Source organism: Psittacula echo, assembly GCF_963264785.1.
Source record: "Psittacula echo genome assembly, chromosome: Z".
NCBI lineage: Eukaryota > Metazoa > Chordata > Aves > Psittaciformes > Psittacidae > Psittacula > Psittacula echo.
In genome coordinates, this window is record NC_137742.1 from 57,238,460 (window position 1) to 57,256,160 (window position 17,701).

General features: G+C 45.1%; 1 protein-coding gene across 2 annotated transcripts in view; it reads left to right on the plus strand.

Annotated features, from left to right (window-relative positions):
- The window catches only part of LOC308232379 (PALM2-AKAP2 fusion protein-like), a gene marked incomplete at its 5' end in the record, with an annotated part of 55,067 nt that extends 40,472 nt beyond the window's left edge, over positions 1–14,595 (plus strand). The window contains 3 exons of one of the 2 annotated variants that reach the window (XM_080638502.1): positions 4,883–5,061; positions 8,237–8,275; positions 13,986–14,595. In XM_080638502.1, coding sequence (XP_080494628.1) covers positions 4,883–5,061; positions 8,237–8,275; positions 13,986–14,078 — 311 coding nt within the window. In that variant the 3' untranslated portion in view covers positions 14,079–14,595. The remainder of the gene's footprint in view (positions 1–4,882; positions 5,062–8,236; positions 8,276–13,985) is intronic. The other variant, XM_080638501.1, reaches the window with a different exon arrangement.
- Positions 14,596–17,701: the final 3,106 nt, after the last annotated feature.

Sequence of the window (17,701 nt, forward strand, 5' to 3'; positions counted from 1 at the left end):
CTCAAAAGATCATCTAGTCCAATCCCCCTGCCGGAGCAGGAACACCTACATAAGGTAACACAGGAATGTGTCCAGGCGGGTTTTGAATGTCTCCAGAGAAGGAGACTCCACAACCCCCCTGGGCAGCCTGTTCCAGTGTTCTCCAGTGTCACCCTCACTGAGAAGAAGTTTCTTCTCAAGTTTAAGTGGAACCTCTTGTGTTCCAGTTTGTACCCATTACCCCTTGTCTTATCATTGTTTGCCATTGAGAAGAGCCTGGCTCCATCCTCATGACACTCCCCCTTTATATATTTATATACACTAATAAGGTCCCCCCGCAGTCTCCTCTTCTCCAAACTATAGAGACCCAGCTCCCTCAGCCTTTCCTCATAAGGGAGATGCTCCACTCCCTTAATCATCTTTGTCGCCTTGTGTTGGACTCTCTCCAGCAGGTCCCTGTCCTTCTTGAACTGAGGGGCCCAGAACTGGACACAGTATTCCAGATGCGGTCTCAGCAGGGCCGAGTAGAGGGGAAGGAGGACCTCTCTCGACCTACTGACCACCCCCCTTCTAATACACCCCAGGATGCCATTGGCCTTCTTGGCCACAAGGGCACAGTGTTGGCTCATGGTCATCCTGCCATCCACTAGGACCCCCAGGTCCCTCTCCCCTACACTGCTCTCTAACAGGTCGTTCCCCAACCTATACTGGAACCTGGGGTTGTTCCTGCCCAGATGCAGGACTCTACACTTTCCCTTGTTATATTTCATCAAGTTACTCCCTGCCCAACTCTCCAGCCTGTCCAGGTCTCGCTGGATGGCAGCACAGCCTTCTGGCGTGTCAGCCACTCCTCCCAGCTTAGTGTCATCAGCAAACTTGCTGACAGTACACTCAATTCCTTCATCTAACTCATTGATGAATATATTAAATAATACTGGTCCCAGTACTGACCCTTGAGGCACTCCACTAGATACAGGCCTCCAACTGGACTCTGCCCCATAGACTACAACTCTCTGGCTTCTGTCCTTCAGCCAGTTCGCAGTCCATCTCACTACCTGATCATCCAGACCACACTTCCTCAATTTAGCTATGAGGATGCTGTGGGAGACTGTGTCAAATGCTTTGCTGAAGTCAAGGTAGACCACATCCACCGCTCTGCCATCATTCATCCACAATGTTATTTCCTCATAAAAGGCTATGAGGTTGGTCAAGCATGACTTCCCCTTGGTAAAGCCATGTTGACTGCCCCTCATAACCCTCTTATCCTTGACATGCCTTAAGATGGCATCAAGGATAAGGTGTTCCATCACTTTCCCAGGGATGGAGGTGAGGCTGACCGGTCTATAGTCACCCGGGTCCTCCTTCTTGCCCTTTTTGAAGACTGGAGTGACATTTGCTTTCCTCCAGTCCTCAGGCACCTCTCCCGTTTCCCAAGACTTGGTAAAGATGATGGTGAGTGGTCTAGCAATGACTTCCGCCAGTTCCCTCAGCACCCGCGGGTGCATCCCATCTGGACCCATGGATTTATGGATGTCCAGATTGCTCAACTGGTCCCTAACCCATTCCTCATCGACTAAGGCAAACTGCTCCAGTGACCTGACTTCATCTGAGGTCTCAGGAGTACAGGGCTCTTCAGGACTGCCACCGGCAGAGTAGACTGAGACAAAGAAGGCATTCAATAACTCTGCCATCTCAGTCTCTTCTGTCACCAGGGCACCCATCCCATTCACCAGTGGGCCAACCTTGCCTCTGGTGTTAGTTTTATCAGCTATGTATTTGAAAAAGCTTTTTCTGTTGTCCTTGACCCCTCTCGCCAGATTTAATTCTAAGGAGGCCTTAGCCATCCTAGCTGCCTTCCTACATCCTCTAGCAGCAGCCTTATATTCCTCCCGAGTGGCCAGCCCCTCCTTCCATGACCTGTAAACTCTCCTCTTCCACTTGAGCATACCCAGCAGTTCCTTATTTAGCCACGCAGGTCTCCTGGCCCTCTTCCTTGACTTCCTACATGTTGGGATGCTCTGCTCTTGAGCTCGGAATAAGCAATTCTTGAATGCCAACCAACTATCTTGGGCCCCTTTACCTTCAAGCAGCCTTGCCCATGGGATTTCCCCTAGCAATTGCTTGAAAAGGCCAAAGTTTGCCCTGCTAAAGTCCAGGGTTGCAATTCTACTTGCTATTGTACTGGCCCTACCACACAAGATCCTGAATTCCACCATCTTATGGGATGTCCTTCCCCTGGAGGGGAAGACACTGCTGATACCATTCAAATCAGAGTACAGTTCCTTTATTACTCAGCTTGGATTTGGGCAAGGACCACTAGCAATGTCTGTGTGCATCAAGGGGTGTGGGCATGAGACTGTGGTAGTACAGAGTGCCTGTGATCATCCTGTCTCGTAATGCTGTTATGCTGAATGACTTTCCTGCTTGAGAACAGTACCTTATCTGGATGAAAATCTGCCAGAAGGAAGTTAACACAGCAACATTTCTAACAAAGTCCAAACTGGCAGAATAGGTCTGCGCTGGAGTGGAATTCTGCATCGGGTACACGAGGTTTTCCTGTGGTTGTTCAGAAAGACCTGAAGCCTCAGACACAGTCATCTAACCACAACCTCAGTGATGGTTGTGCTTGCCTTTCTGACACTGTTGGTGCTGGTAGGATCGATCTCTTCTACCTGTTCTTACAAAATTTTTGGAAACTTGCAAGAGACACTCATCTGTGAAAAGGAATTGAAATGATGCTGTAAATTCCTGAGGTTTTAGAGGAATTGAGACACGCAGCTAAGGTGGCTTGATAACCATAATTTCTTGTGGATACAAACCAACAAACAACTGTTTTGCTGTGTGCAAATCTCCTTACTACCTTGGCTTCTCTGTTTGTGAAAAGGAACTGTGACACTGTTCATGGTGACACTGCCCAGCATACACAGAACATTTGTGTGTTGCTGCACAGTAGTTGCTGCCACAATATGGAAATTGATGTGCGTTCCATCCAGGGAAGATGGATCTGCGTGGAGATACCCAATTTCTAAAACACAGATCCACAAACCCTACAATTTATATTGTTTTCCAGGGGAAGTGGAGTGGAAAGAGCTCTTCCCAGGTATGAGGCTTGTCCATAGGTCTGAGCATCCTGTGATGTATCTGCATCCCTGGGGGAAAGCAAAAACTGGGCAGACATCTGAGAAGCCTTATTCTTCCTGTATGACTTGCATATGTCCACAGACGGTTACCTAGTATAAGGATGAAGTAATACAGCAAGATTTCTGACCCTTAGTTAGGCCTTCTATTTTCAGCAGACTTTTTTACCCACTGGACTTAATGGGCAAAGTGACTGTTGTTCGTACTCTTTCCTGCTGAGTAGTCTGTCACATACGGGTGCAGATGGGCAGCTCTGGACCTACTGCTGGCCCCTGCTTTGGCATTGTATCTCCTCACTGGCTGTGGTGCTGATGATGGTGTAACCCAGGGAAGAACTTGGGCCCATAGAAACTCCCCCTCCAGTCACTGATGGTATGAATTAAAGAGGACAGATTCCCAGCCTCAACCCTGCACTGGCCACTTCAAGCTAAGCCTGTAACAAGAAACTGGTGATGCTGGGGTTTTCCATACTGGTCAGAAATGAAGCAAACCAAGCAAGGGGATTTCTTGTGAAAGTCCTCTGCAGTGTCAACTCATGTTTCACTTCTCCCTTCAAAAATAAATCTTGCTGATTCTTACAGGAGATTTCAAGGCTGCTCTCTAGTGGCTTCCACTGTCATAATGCGTTTTGGAGGAGCAGCAAGGGTTTTCATTGGTCTCAGCAACAGGAAGTTCCATGACAAGCTGCACAGTCCTGATCTACTTCACTTGTTTGTAAGGGTTTTGACGTGATTTTTTTTCCTTCCTGTCAATTGAACTGTCTTGTTTTAAAAAGCTGACATGCCATGGGAAAGGTATTTTGGTTCAGCATTGCTTTCTCCTTCTGAGGACCTCCACACCTTACTCCTGCACCCATTACCTCCATTGTCATCCTCATTCTTCCCACTGGGACAAGCTTGGTGGCTTGCTGGCTCAGTGCCAGATTATGAGAAATGGAAGCTGCAATTCTTGGAGAAGCATGGGTTGTCTGCCCCTGAGCTCTCCCACTGCTCACTGGCCTGCTTTTTACCCACCTCTTCAGCTGGGGTCACTCTGCCTGACACAGGTTTCTCTGTGTGAAATGGGCTCAGTCAGAGACAAACCTGACTTCTCGGTGACTTTCATCCCTAGCAGGAGACTGAAGGGTCATGTCTGAATGAGGGGTGTGTTGAATGGAAACTTCATCCTGCTCTGCTGCAGTTCTCCCTCCAGGACTGTCTTCTGCGACTTGCAGGAAAAAAGTGCAGGGAAGAGTAACACCAGGGACCAACCCAAAGCCTTTCACACTACAAAGCAGATAAAAAACACTGGAAGGAGAGAAAAAGCGAGCAACACTTAAAAAGATGCCTTCTTTACACTTCTTGCACGTGGTCCTTGGTGTGCAGTGGTGGCATCCTGTGTGTTGTGTTGTCTGAGACAGATAAAAACATCTTGCAGTTTTTCAAAATCTTAGACATTTCCAGATCACTGAAATGTGTCGGGTAGGAAGGAACAGATACTACTGTAGACAACAGGGGTGGGTTAAATTTGCATTGTATCATTTGGTAACCCTTCTAGGTTTTGTAAAAAAGGTTTTGCAGTGTTTTGGTGTAGTGTATTTCAGAAGGAGGGAGAGTGTTTTAAAAGCCTGTGACCATGCTGATACATGAGATTGTTTCATAGACTTCGTTCCAAACTGTTTCTTCGTTCAAGCCCCACTGAAAATACTTCTCCAGCTGTCGTCTTTTGCAAAAAACTTGTAAATCCTTCAGATTAGACTGGGTCACTCTTTTTCATGCCATTGCAGGAAAGATAGAGAAGATCAAGCCTCCTCCATCGCCCACCACAGAAGGCCCTGTCTCACAGTCTGACCCACCACCCGAGGAGCCTGCAGGAGCCCAGCGACCCAAGAACTTAATGCAGACCCTCATGGAGGATTACGAAACACATAAAACCAAGAGACGGGAAAGGATGGACGACAGCAGTGTAAGTGCACTTTTCATTTTCACTTTTTACTTTGCAGTAAAGACCATGACTCATGAGAGCCAACATTCAGACAACAAAACTGTTTCTTTCCCAAGAATCTGCTCAGATCATCTTGCAAGTGTGCAAGGATTCTAACACATAGTAAGGGCCAATGTTTTTGACATGGAAGGATGCAGGCCAGTGGAGAGGAAGAGAGAGTGTAACTGCAGTTATCAAAAGCAACTCATATTAAACTTCATTGTAATTAATTAATTATCGATAAGGGCAGTGGGTAACTGCCCTTCCATTGGTGGACTCTGTTAATTCACACATGAACAAGACCCTTCAGTGGGTTATTTTAGTAGCTTTTTGAACTGTGTGGATCAAGTGTGTACTCACACCTGTGTTCATAGAACCCCCGAAGTCCCATCCCAGTGTGCTGAGTAAGCGGACAACTTCCCCAGAAACCGTGTCTTGCAGAACAGGATTGCAGATATCTCAGGGTCTGCATGCTGTTTCCCTCCGAGTTTGTTGTCTGTCTTACACAAACAGAAGATGAACCAGAATTCCGTTTTGTGAAATGGGTGCCTGAATTTCAGTCATTACTGTAGTACAGTTTAACCCAATTAAGGTGTTCTTTTTTGGAGGCAGCAATAAGAACAGCTATGAATTCCATAGCTGGAACTATCAAAATACAGATTTAACCATTATATAGCTTGTTTCCCAACGGAACGTGAAGTGGTGTTTTGTTCAGACTCATCATTACTGTGCCTAGTGGGTGCAGAAGGTAGTGAGATACAAGAGCAATGTAAAACTTTTTGCTGAAGCAGCCACAGTCCTTGAGCATTTCTCAGAGACGTCAGAGCAATGACCCTAGTGCCAAGGAGCTCATTCGTCAGAGAAACTGCTTTCTAGTAACGCTTATTAAAGGTAGAGCCTCGTTAGGCATGTGAAAGTAAGTGAAGGTTTGTAACACGAATGATGCTCTAATCTGGCAGCTATTATATATGAATATTAAAATCAGAAGGAACACAGTGTGAAGGGGTCCTGTTGTATTTCTGCTGGTTAATGAAAACATAGTAGAAGGCCTGACTCAAAATGTAAACAGATTCATTTCCACTGCACACCGGAAGCTTTCTGTTCCCTTCTCCTACTGCAAGACTGAGAAACAAGATCTCATTGTCCATCCTGCTGCCACATAGGAAGCCAGCTTGTGCACAGAAGTGTGCCTTGTTCTGTCAGTGGCATCTTGGGGCCACATCTTGGGAAGGAGCTGGTTTCCCTGTTTTCCCCAAAGACCCTGTGAAGTGGGGTGGCTTCATCTGCTCTGGTGGGTGCTGTTTCCTGGCATCACCCCAGATAATCTCTTTCCCTGAATGGCATTCAGAGGCTTGCAGGAGACATGTCAGACCCTCTCGCCCTCTGCGGAACCCAGGAGGAACTTTAAAAACTGAGGGATATAAAACTCCTGCCATGCAAACCAGAACTGGTCCTCAGGAGCCCTGCAGTGAACATCTGTCAGTCTGCTGGCTTGAAAAGCAGAGAAGCTGCTCTGCTAAAGAGGCAGCACTCAGCTGGTACTCAACCCTGCGCTTTTCTTCCACCCCCATGAAGAGCAGAAGTGACTTGCCGGGCTGTGAAGCAGTGGCATGTGGCTGAAATCTTCTCTCACAGCTGTGATGGTTACATGCTCTCTGTTGTGCATGTTGTAGCACACAAAAGACATGCGAGATGTCATTAGACCTAACTCCCTCTGTTCAGTTACCTGAGTGCAACTCCTCAGGTACTTGTGGAGCTGCACATGTGTCCCCTAAAAACCAGGCCACAATTGCATTGTCTCTTCTGCAGTTTGACTGAGCCCTGATGTGCTGACCAGAGCACTGGTCTGGGCAGCATCTGACTGAGGAGTAGTGCTCTGGGTGCTAGCTCAGCTGTCCACTGCTGCTGAAGCTGCCGAGGCACTGAAGCTGCTCAAAGATGCACTGCCAGTACACTGATGCTGGTCAGACAACTTGTGCGATGGATCCTTTTCTAGGGTGAATTGTCAAAGCTGCAGTGAATTTACAGAGCCTGTGCACAAAGAAGTCCCGCGGTGTCGTGGCTTGTCGTTCTCGCCTTCTGCAAGCCCACTGCATACAGCCAAACAAGATTTGCATTCTTGCTGCTGCCTAGCCAAAGTCCTTTTAGAGGGCAGTGTCCTGATTGCCCAGGGAGAGCTTCCTTGGACCAGCAGGAGTGTTTTCTCTTCCCTGCCTTTTTCCGCTCTCCTTTTGTAAACAATTCCTGCTATTGACAGGGGAAAGATAATTCAAATAAGAAGTGCTGCACTTGTATCAGTGTTAGTTTGAGCTAGGATTTTACATGCCAGGCTAAGCAGTGGTTATTTAAACAACAAATAGTTTTGATATGTTAGCAGAGCACCATATGCTCAGGAAAAAGATTTCTGTAACTAATGAAATAAAAGAGCTCATCATTTGGAGCATGAAGTCCTGTGAGCTAAATGTGGCTCAGCATTGCTCTTTGTGAATAAGGGGAACCAGAGACTTCCTTGAGTATTGGGAGCAGTCAGAGTGCTGTGGCAGAAGGGGCAGAAGGCCACGGTCTCCTGAATGGGATTGTGGAGAGGTCTGATGGCCGTGGAAACTCCCTCTCGTTTGCTGCACACACCAGCAGTTCTGACGTATAGATCTTCATTTTCTTCCTACGTAAGACACACCAGAAGGCAGGACAGTGGTTTCAGTAGGACATCTACCCTGTCTTTCCTTTAAACATCACCACCTTGTTTTATGTCTGGCTTCAGTGGCTAAAACAACCACTCTGGCCGGGGCTCGCAGGTTTTGCCTTTCAGAAACAGAGGGCAAGTCAAGCGCATCTTCTCTTGGAAGAACTTCAGGCAAAGGGGGCAGTTTCTTCCAAAGAGGATGTGTTACAGTAGAGGTTTCAACAGGTGAGAAAAAGAGAAAAAACAGCAAGATAGCAGGTCAAGCACTGATGGTAAACAAGACCAAGACTGGCCAAGCAACGTCATTAAAAAAACACCAAACTGACTAATACTTTTTTTTTTATGACACGAAGTTGCTTGAAATCTTACACTCTGGGATGTGCCAGTTCCTGCAATTTCTTTATTTTGTTCTTGTTTCCTACTTATAACATGCTTGTTCAATGTACTAATGCTGGTCTTTTCCCTTTCCACCAGTACGCCTGTAAATTACTGTCTAGCAAGGTTACTTCTGAGGTACTTTTCAACTGCATATTTATTTTTGCTTTCTCTTGCATGGTGATTCCAAGTGCATGTCGCTGCAGTTTGCATTTTCATACTGTGTGCCAGGGCTGTTTCATATCAAAACCAGGATGCAAATAGGGGGGAGGGATATTCCTCCATGTCTCTCTCATCAGCAAGTATTTCTGTGGCTGGTTTTCTAACCCTTAGATTCTAGTTGCAATTTCTGGCATGGGAAGGGTTGTCATTAAAGGGATGGGAGCTGTGCCCAGGACTGGGGCATTCTTGAGGCATGAAATGAGAACTTCTCCTTAATCCCTCTTACTGTTTTGCTGGCAAAGCTAAACTGGGATCCAAGCATCCTCAGATACTGAGTGCTGTGGCTTTCCTTTGCTCCGATTACAATGTATTCAGCACTAGGAAAATCTTTACTATCTTGTAAAGAATCTGCACACCAGCCTTTCATCTGTGGAAGAAGAGAGTCAGATGAAATCACACAGCCTGTCCGGTGAATTTTGTGAACCTGTCCATATCCCTGTCTTTTATGATGTGATGACTGATCATAGTCCCACAACTTAAAATCAGAATTATTCTCAGAGTAGAAGAAACTCAAACTTCCTAAAGAAAGGGTGTTACAGTGACATTTGATATTTTAGTAAGGCAATAACTTGCACAGTCCGTCCTTATCCCTACAAAGCGGTACTCTGCCAGACGCAACAATTTTAAGAGCAAGATGTTGATACCAATTATACTTTGCAATGTTTATTAGGAATGAGGTGCATAATAACATGGACATTTCAATTGCCTGTAATTTGCTGTGTAGATGCATGCGCAAATCTGGATTTCTGTGAGACACAAACAGATTGTGGTAGTGACTGACATTTATTTGTCCAGTATCAACCCTTCCACTACTTACCTATTCCATAACATATTTGACAACATCAGCTACCTCAAGACAAGTATATGAACATTTTCTGTCCTGGGGAGTAAAGCAAAGACACTATGCCATTTCCTATTTATTAAATAATTCAGTGTGAGTTTTGTCTCACTGATACCAGCCAGTGATTGATCTTTATGTATTTATAGAGAAATAATCAGTATAATGAGTATAATAATCAGTGCTTTCAGAGACCTGGTTTTAAGCAGAGGTTTGGCCTCTTCTCCCCCATAATACCTGCACAATATTCTGAGTTACAATTATGAATGGTAAGTAGTGATCAGAGCATTTGATACTGTGTGAGAGACAGAAGCTCAGGTGTAGATTGTACATGCCCAGCCTTTGGCCTTCTGCTGGGAATAGTTGCGTGTCCACCTTGTAAAATGATAATGACACCAGGAATAATGAGCTGGAAATGAATGTCCATGGATGGGAAAGGGCATAGAGATGAAGAAAACTGTAGGACGCAGAAATTCTGTATGCAGGTGGAAGTATGCCACCTAGCTAATCCCGTGTTAAGGCTCAGGCTGAAGAAACCATTTGGTTCTCACCGGAAATCTTTAGCTGAAGCTGGACAGTTGTTTCAGAAGAATAACAAGTCTCAAGACATGATATCCCTCTGCTCTCTACTGACCCAGCAGTTGATCTGTGTCTCTTATTGACCAGAGCCCTCCTTAACCCTCCTTAACTAGTGCTAACAGGTGGCTTAATTTTAATGGCTGTTGGCAGGACTGGAGCTGACCCAGCTGTGCTTGTGCCATCTGGGAGCAGGGGCGTCCATGCAATAAGCCTGCTGGCAGCTCCGCTACAGTAAGCGGCAAACCCCCAGCAGGTATGGTAACTGCTGAAGTTAACCTACATGCACCAGACCACATCCTGCTCTATTAGGTTGATGTGGTTTTATCACCTCCAAATTGTTCCAGCCTGTGTTACAAGGATATACTTTTAAAGAGACCACAGATACCAAGTATGCAAGTGCCTGCACTTACATACTTTGGTTTTATCCTGGAAATCTGCTTTTGGCCTTTACGGCTTTATATATCTTCGAAATTAGGGGAGATTATCCTGAGTTTGCTTAATATCAGGCATGCTGTATGAGATTCATGCCCGGAGTACTGTGTCCAGCTATAGGTCCCCCAACATAAGAAAGACATGGACCTGATGGAGTGAATCCAAAGAGGACCATGAAGATGATCAGAAGGCCAAAGCACTTCTCCTAGGAAGACAGGCTGAGATAGTTGGGCTTGTTCAGCCTGGGGAAGAGAAAGCTCGAGGGAGACCTTACGGCAGCCTTCCAGTACCTAAAGGGGGCCTGTAAGAAGTCTGGAGCGGGGCTTTCTACAAGGGGATGTAATGACAGGACAAGAGGGAATGGCTTTAAGCTGACAGAGGAGAGATTTTGATTAGCTATTAGGAAGAAATTCTTCACTATGGGAGTGGTGAGTCACTGGCACAGGCTGCCCAGAGAAGCTGTGGCTGCCACATCCCTGGCAGTGTTCAAGGCCAGGTTGGACTGGGCTTTGAACAACCTGGTCTAGTGGGAGGTGTCCTTGCCCATGGCAAGGGGGGATTGGAGCTAAAGGATCTTAATGTCCCTTCCAACCCACACCACTCTGTGAGATACTAATGAGGTAGCATTTTGAAATGTGGCCAAAATGCGTTATATTACAGACCCCCAACAACAGCCACAACAACTAAAGCGAAAGACTTTCTTTGACCTGCTGCGGAGGGCTTCTTGGTGCTGGAGTCATAATGGGTCTGTGGACAGCCCTGATAGTTGCCAAAAATATTCTAAAATGAAGATCATTTGCTATTTTAGGCAAGCAGCTTCCTGGGTTGCGAATTTAATGCTCCATTGAGGAGCCCCAATTCTTCACGCAGTCGTTTCAGTTGCATAATACAATTACCCCTTTGTTTCCTCTAGTGGATGTTAAACTGACAGAGCCTAGTAAAAATGAGGATTATTTTAGGTCAAACACTCTTTTCAGTTGATTAGAAAAATAGTTCTGGAGTAGCTATTCAAATGGACCTTTAGTTTATTAGTATCTGTTCTCTTATTTAAGGGGCTTGTTTAGTAATACTAAGCCAGACATCAGTATTTGTTTTCGTGCAAAGGCTAAGTCCATGTTCAATGGCCTCACAGTATCTCTGATGTAGTTCTGGAAACAGTTTTCTTTGGAGCGACCAGAAATATTTGCAGAAGCTTCTGGGCACATTTGCAGATGGGATAAATGGAATAAACTGTTGCCATCTTTTAAAACAAAGAGACAGTGATTGATCCAAAGCAGAGATCTTCAATATTTATGGATCCTGACTGTTGCAAGCCATCACTAGAGACCATCACAACATTGTGATTTTCAGCAAGGAAGACACTGACTGGAAACTGTTGTAAATTATGTAAAATCCATTTTATTTTCAGCTGGCATAAATCTGCAGGCCAAATTCAACAGATCTCATTTAAATATACCACCACTCTGTGACAGTGGCAGTTTTGGTTTGAAATTTGTGCTGAATTTGCTGGTTTTTTCATGTGAAGTTCAATCTAGTGGGGAGAACAGTAATTTTCTGTGGTTTATTTAATCATTATCCCATACTGGTCTTGATAGTCTCCTGACTGCTAGATACTCTAGCAGTACTTTTCTGTTGCCATCCAAAAAAAGAAGTTACTGGTTTCCTCCACCTCCCCTTTAATTTCTAACCCTGGAGTAGCCACTTTTCTTATTCTGAGAAGGTACGATGATGCGCTGATAGATAGCTGGTTCTGGTTTTGGTTCCTCTTTGTTCAGTTTGGGTTGTCTTTCACTGGATCAGGCACTCACAATACCAATAGTTTAAACCACTGGTCCACAACCCTGCAGCGGAAGCAGCTCCAGTGCACTGCTTACAGGGTGGTGTCTCAGAAGGAGTTGTTTTACTGATGCTGGTACTGAATTATTAGGTTTGTGAGCAGATCTGCCCTCTACTGGGTAAAATAGAAACTGCTCAGCCCTGCTCCCCCTTCCCAGAGGTTGCTCTGCAAAAACACGAGGCATGATTTGGGGAAAAATTTCAGAAAAAAAAAGAAAAAATTCCCTGTAGTGGACTCGGACCAGCTTTTGTAGCCCTGGTCAGTGCCAGGAGGCAGGCGGAGCTTCAGCTCAACATTTTCTCTGTTGGCTGGATTTTGCCTTCAGTTGTTTGGCTTGTTCGTAGTCTCAGTCAAAACAAACTAGCAGGGAAGGAAATAATAATAAAGCTTGCAAAACTCCACCCTACCTTCAGCTCTTGAATGGAGGTCTGGATCTTAGTGTAAACGCAGAAGTGTGTTCTCATTCCCGTAAGCAAAGTTATAGCCTGTAATTTCAGCTTACAGTCCAGAGCTGATTTCCCAATATTGCCTGTACAGGAGCCTATAGTACCTGTGTGCTTTTCTAACCACAGTTTGTCACAAGGTGAAAGAAGAGTTTCTTTAGTCTTATATTATTTATTTTTATTCCAGTCAAGACTTAAGTCCTCACTGCCTCTGACTTTCTACACAGAAGAATATAATAGCATCATCCCATCAGAAGGCCAGCTACTCTTCCGCAGTCAAGAAGCGTGTGGAGCAGCTTGCAGGAAGCGTTAGGGACCGAGGATGGCACACATAGCTTCAGTGAACAGTCACATACTTGTTGGGTTGGGTTTTTTTACAATTACTTTTCTAACTGACTGTTTAAACATTTCAAAATTTAACTTCTGTGGCTTAGAACACACTGAAGGCAGTGGATGTTGACAACTTTGTAGTTTGATCATGGAGCTGTTACTTGGTGTTTGTCACAAAGTATCATTGTCATGTGCTTCTGTAAGAAGGCTTCAAGCCCATTTATGCCTCACTCTCCTGGGAGAAGAACACCCGTTGCCATGCTTTATTTGCCGAGGAGTACATGAGATGCATGTCACAGTAACACCTTTTAGCTTCGTCTGATTATTTTTTAACCTTGTTAAAACACATATTAAAGCTGTTTCTTACTTTTTTAGTTAATTGCTTCTGTGTGTGCATGTGTATGCATATGGATAATACATACACAATGCGTATGTTTTTACATGTGTGCATATATGTGTGTGTGTGTGTATGACTCTGTGTGTGTATGAAAAATACATGAACGTATCAGGGCCCATCTTGTTCCACACTCTGCAGGCCGTGGAAGTCCTCCTTGTGTAAATCTCCGTTCTCATATGCATGGACTGATTTTTCATTCCAAGAGCACTTGATCACAGTGCATAGACTTCGCTCTTGGCGTAGCTGCAAGCCAAAGACCACAAGATGAGGGGAGGCTGCCTAGTTCTGCCTGCAGGGGTAACATGCTGAAATAAGCAGCAGGCTGCTTTCCAGGCTGTATGTGCAGCTCCAAAGCAGCAGCCTCTGGGCAAAGCTGCTGGGTGCTAGCTCTCTGCTGGTACCAAAGGTGTACAACTGCTTCTGGAGAGAGGACCAAGACCCCATCCCCTGCCTTCCCCAGGCAGGGCTGGGGCAATGCGTATCTGGACTGGTAAGGGGCAGCTGGGACTCACCTCAAGTGAGCTTGATGCTGCCAGACAACTCCTACCACTTCTGTCCTCTCATGGTGTGGCTTTGCTCTTGTGTGCCATCCCCACCTTCACAACAGCAAGTGCTTCATTGCATGAGCCCTCCCAATTTGCACAAGGTGCAGCACTGGGAGCGCTGCAGGAAGGGCTGGCCTGGCCGGTCCCTGGCCTCCCTGGGTGCACAGTGCAGGGGCCACGGGCAGCTGAGTGATGTGCTGTGTTTTCCCTTTTTCTCCTGACCAGGTCCTTGAGGCGACCAGGGTGAACCGCAGAAAGAGCGCTCTGGCACTGCGTTGGGAAGCTGGCATTTATGCCAACCGGGAGGAAGATGAATAACCACACTGCAGTGTGAAGACAGTGACCAGACACACCGAAACCAAAAAAAAAAGAAAAAGGAAGAAAACAAAACAAACAAACAAAACCCAGACAGAAAAAAACACCATGAAAGCAGCAGCATTTTAGTCCAATATTTATTAATTAAATACACAACAAACTCGTTGCACATAGACACAGAAATGATCCAACTCCTGGCAATCGTCTAACAACAGGAAAAAACACACCTAGAAAATACGCCCTCTTCCTTCCCTCCATCCCCCCTCTGAAATAATGCAATGGGGAGGGTGCACGGGGTGGGAGTGCATGGCTGGAGGTTGGTGTGGAGGAGCCTGCGGCCAGGGTTCATGCCCTCCTTCCCGCTGGCCCAGTTGACAGCCCCGCCTTGCCCCTGGGATCACCATCCCCAGAGCAGCTCGTCAGACACTTCTGCAGTTCCTTCACCATCCACAGCGCGGCACCCAGACTGTCGGCGTTAACTTCGGCGTACTCTTATCCAGCCCCAAAACATATAACAATATTGCCCTGTGTTGCTATTCCTTTGAGAAGACGGAAGGGTTGGGTTTGGGAGTGGGGTGGTTTTGGAGGTGGGTGGGTTCTGCTCCCCCTTCTAGTAATTAATCTGTTTGAAAGGAAAAACAAACCAACAGGGAGGTAGTTATTGCAAACGTACAATCCAGTAGACACAGTAAAACAGTCCTTGTGTTGCAAACGCAAGCCATCACAATTTAGGAGTGGAATAGATGGGGATGAGAGCTAAGCCAAATGGATTACCTTAGCTTTAGGATCCTATATGCTTGCAATATCACCTGAGCTACAGGTTCTTAGAGCATATTTACGCAACAAAGTTTCTAAATAGAAAATCTGTATTTAGCGGATAACAACTATTTTTTGATGGTGGGGAGGGAAAAGTGGCATATGTGTAAAATCTATAAAGATGAGTAATTTGAAGTAGAAATGTAGTGGGAAAGGGATACAGATAAAGGACATTTAATTTTTAAATGAGGCAATAATTGAAGCAAGCCAGTCTCTGGCCTAGAAAGAGGTATGAAATAAAGAAGAAAGATAGATCTTCAAGTATATTTATACAACATAAGAAGCCTTTGAAGTACAATGCTTTGTGGAAGTCTTCACGTTTCCAGGCAACAAAAAAAAAAGCTAAAGGGCATAGTGGGTTGGAAGGAGTGAGCAAGGAAGAGCAGGCATGGGAAGAAAACATCAGTTTTGCCGTTCAGCCAGTGTTTTCAGTGCTACAGACAAACCATAGAGCCTTTAGTTATTGCTTAGACTTGGGATCATCAGTGAAGGATTAGTGTGGATCTGTGTGTGCGTGCAGGCATGTGTGCGTGTGTGCATGTGTGTGTGCAGGTGCGTGCATGAGGTTGGCATACCGGGAACCGTGTGGTAGTGCGTGTACTGATTATTTTCTCCAAAGCTGTTTACCAGCTGTAGGGGTGAGTGCTAATTTCTTTCTTTTTTCTTTTTTTTTTTTTTTTTTTTTTTTTTTCCTGAACGGGGATATAAAAACAAGGCACTGAGTTAATGCAGTATTTGTGATATTAAAATTTGACCCAACATCATATTTGCATGAGTCACGATTGCAAAGTATTGACCAGTTTTGTAAGCTGACAATTAGGAAAAGAAATGTGGTATTTATTCTTGTGCTTTGTATTTGTATGTAGTGTAGAGACTGCGGGTTTACTTTTTTCTTTTCACCAAGTAATATTATAGGCATATTTTACAACTGGGAACCATAATTTCTGGACTAGAAACCAACAAGTTTTGGAGGTGGCAGAAAAAAGACACTGAGTGTTTTTTCTATATAAAACAGTCTTTTTTATAAACAATTATTATTTTGACATGTTTTTAAGAAACCATTAGCCAGGTCCTCCCTTAAGCCTTTCCTTGTTTTCATGACCTTCTGTGCTGTTTTATCCTGAAACACTGAGCTCATTTAAAATAAGTACTGATACTGTGAACATACTTCTGGTGCTTTTCTTAAACAAACACAGAGCTTGCAACCAAATTATTCCCCACACCACCGCCTCCCCACCTCAGTTCCTCCAGCTTGTGATTTCTGTCCATGGACACTTAACATTTTGAGGCTCATGTTCAGGGAATTGTAGCAAATACAATTACATATACGTGTTAACTCAATTCTGTCAATTGTCTCCCTAAGTGCTATTGAATAGAATACAGAAGAGCATTCACTGTGATAAGGGCAGCGAGCTTATCTCAAGGATGCTCTCTAAACCCAGGTGCATAGCAAAGCACCCTATGAAGGAATTATATTCCTAATGAAGTGGACCCATTGTTCAGACATGGTAATGAACAGATGTGATTCATGCCTGACTATAGGAAAAGCACCACCACCAGTGCAGCACTGTAGTGAGATCGTACATCACGGAGCCTCCATGACCTCTGTGCATCTGTACCAAGAGTACCAAGAGGAGTCCTGGCTCCCTCCACCCTTGGAGAGAGCTTAAGTGAGACTGGGGAAAAGGGCGTTTCCTGAGCAGAAGAGATGGCCCCTGCACTTGCAGTGAGGTGGTCTTGCGCCAAACAATGGTGTTCAGATTTCCCGCAATATTGCCCTGAAACCAGGGCAGCCCCGCGCTGCCTTCCGAAGAACCTGCATCTTTATTGTGTTTAACCTGGAGGCCTGTTTCCCCTCCTGCTCTCTCACTGGAAGCCAGTGACATTGATCACCCATCACAAGACATCTCGTCAGGCTTTGCCACATCCTCCCCTCCCACCACAATCAGCCGTGAGTCTTTGAAGTGAAAATTAAATGATTCCCCTAGAAAGGGGATGCGGTGATGGGGAGAGGCCAGGCAGGAGTCCTCTGCACCAGAAACATCCGCTTTTGGCCCCTGTGGCAAAAGCATTTGCATGTATCGGTCCAGGAAAGCCAAACTTTCCACCCAGCAGAGTTTTGTTCTCTTCCAGAAATTATGGACATGCATAGTCAGCAGCACACATTCAGCGCTGTGGTAACACGAGTGCGATGCAGTTTACTTGCCTCTGTTATTTCATTTGCATGCTACCAAGCTTAGGTGTTTATAAGTATATGCCAGTAATACATATCTATATAACTATCAAATGCAACAAGAGCACTATTACAGAGTTAACTTTGTCTCCACAGAAGCGCTCAGATCCTTTCCCGTGGCAAAGACTGGTTTTAATGAAACTGCATTGAGAAATAGTTAAGCATTAGCATTTGTGATTATAATCAGTTTGGAGTTACAGTGCAGGTTTTCTGAACAATTTTTTTAAAAGCTGCCAGTTTGGGCTTCATCTTGCTCTGTACTGACATTATCTGAAGGAAAATACAGTAGCATTGACATGTTTGGCAACCAAAAGGCAGCTTCCTTGTCATGACTTATCAACCAGTTTCAACAGTACCTGGCTTTCTGTATGTTAACCACTTAAATGTTATCCTGCTTCTGTTTTATAGTGACTGTGAGGCCTACAATGCAAGTATATAATTATTTTCTCATTAAAACAGAAACCTGTGTTGTGTTTCTATGAAGGTGCCTGTTTATTCACGTGTACTCCCACAAGCAGCACATGGCTGGAAGAGAGTGGCTTGCGTCCCACCTCCCAAGGCAGTCTTTGGTCTTCTC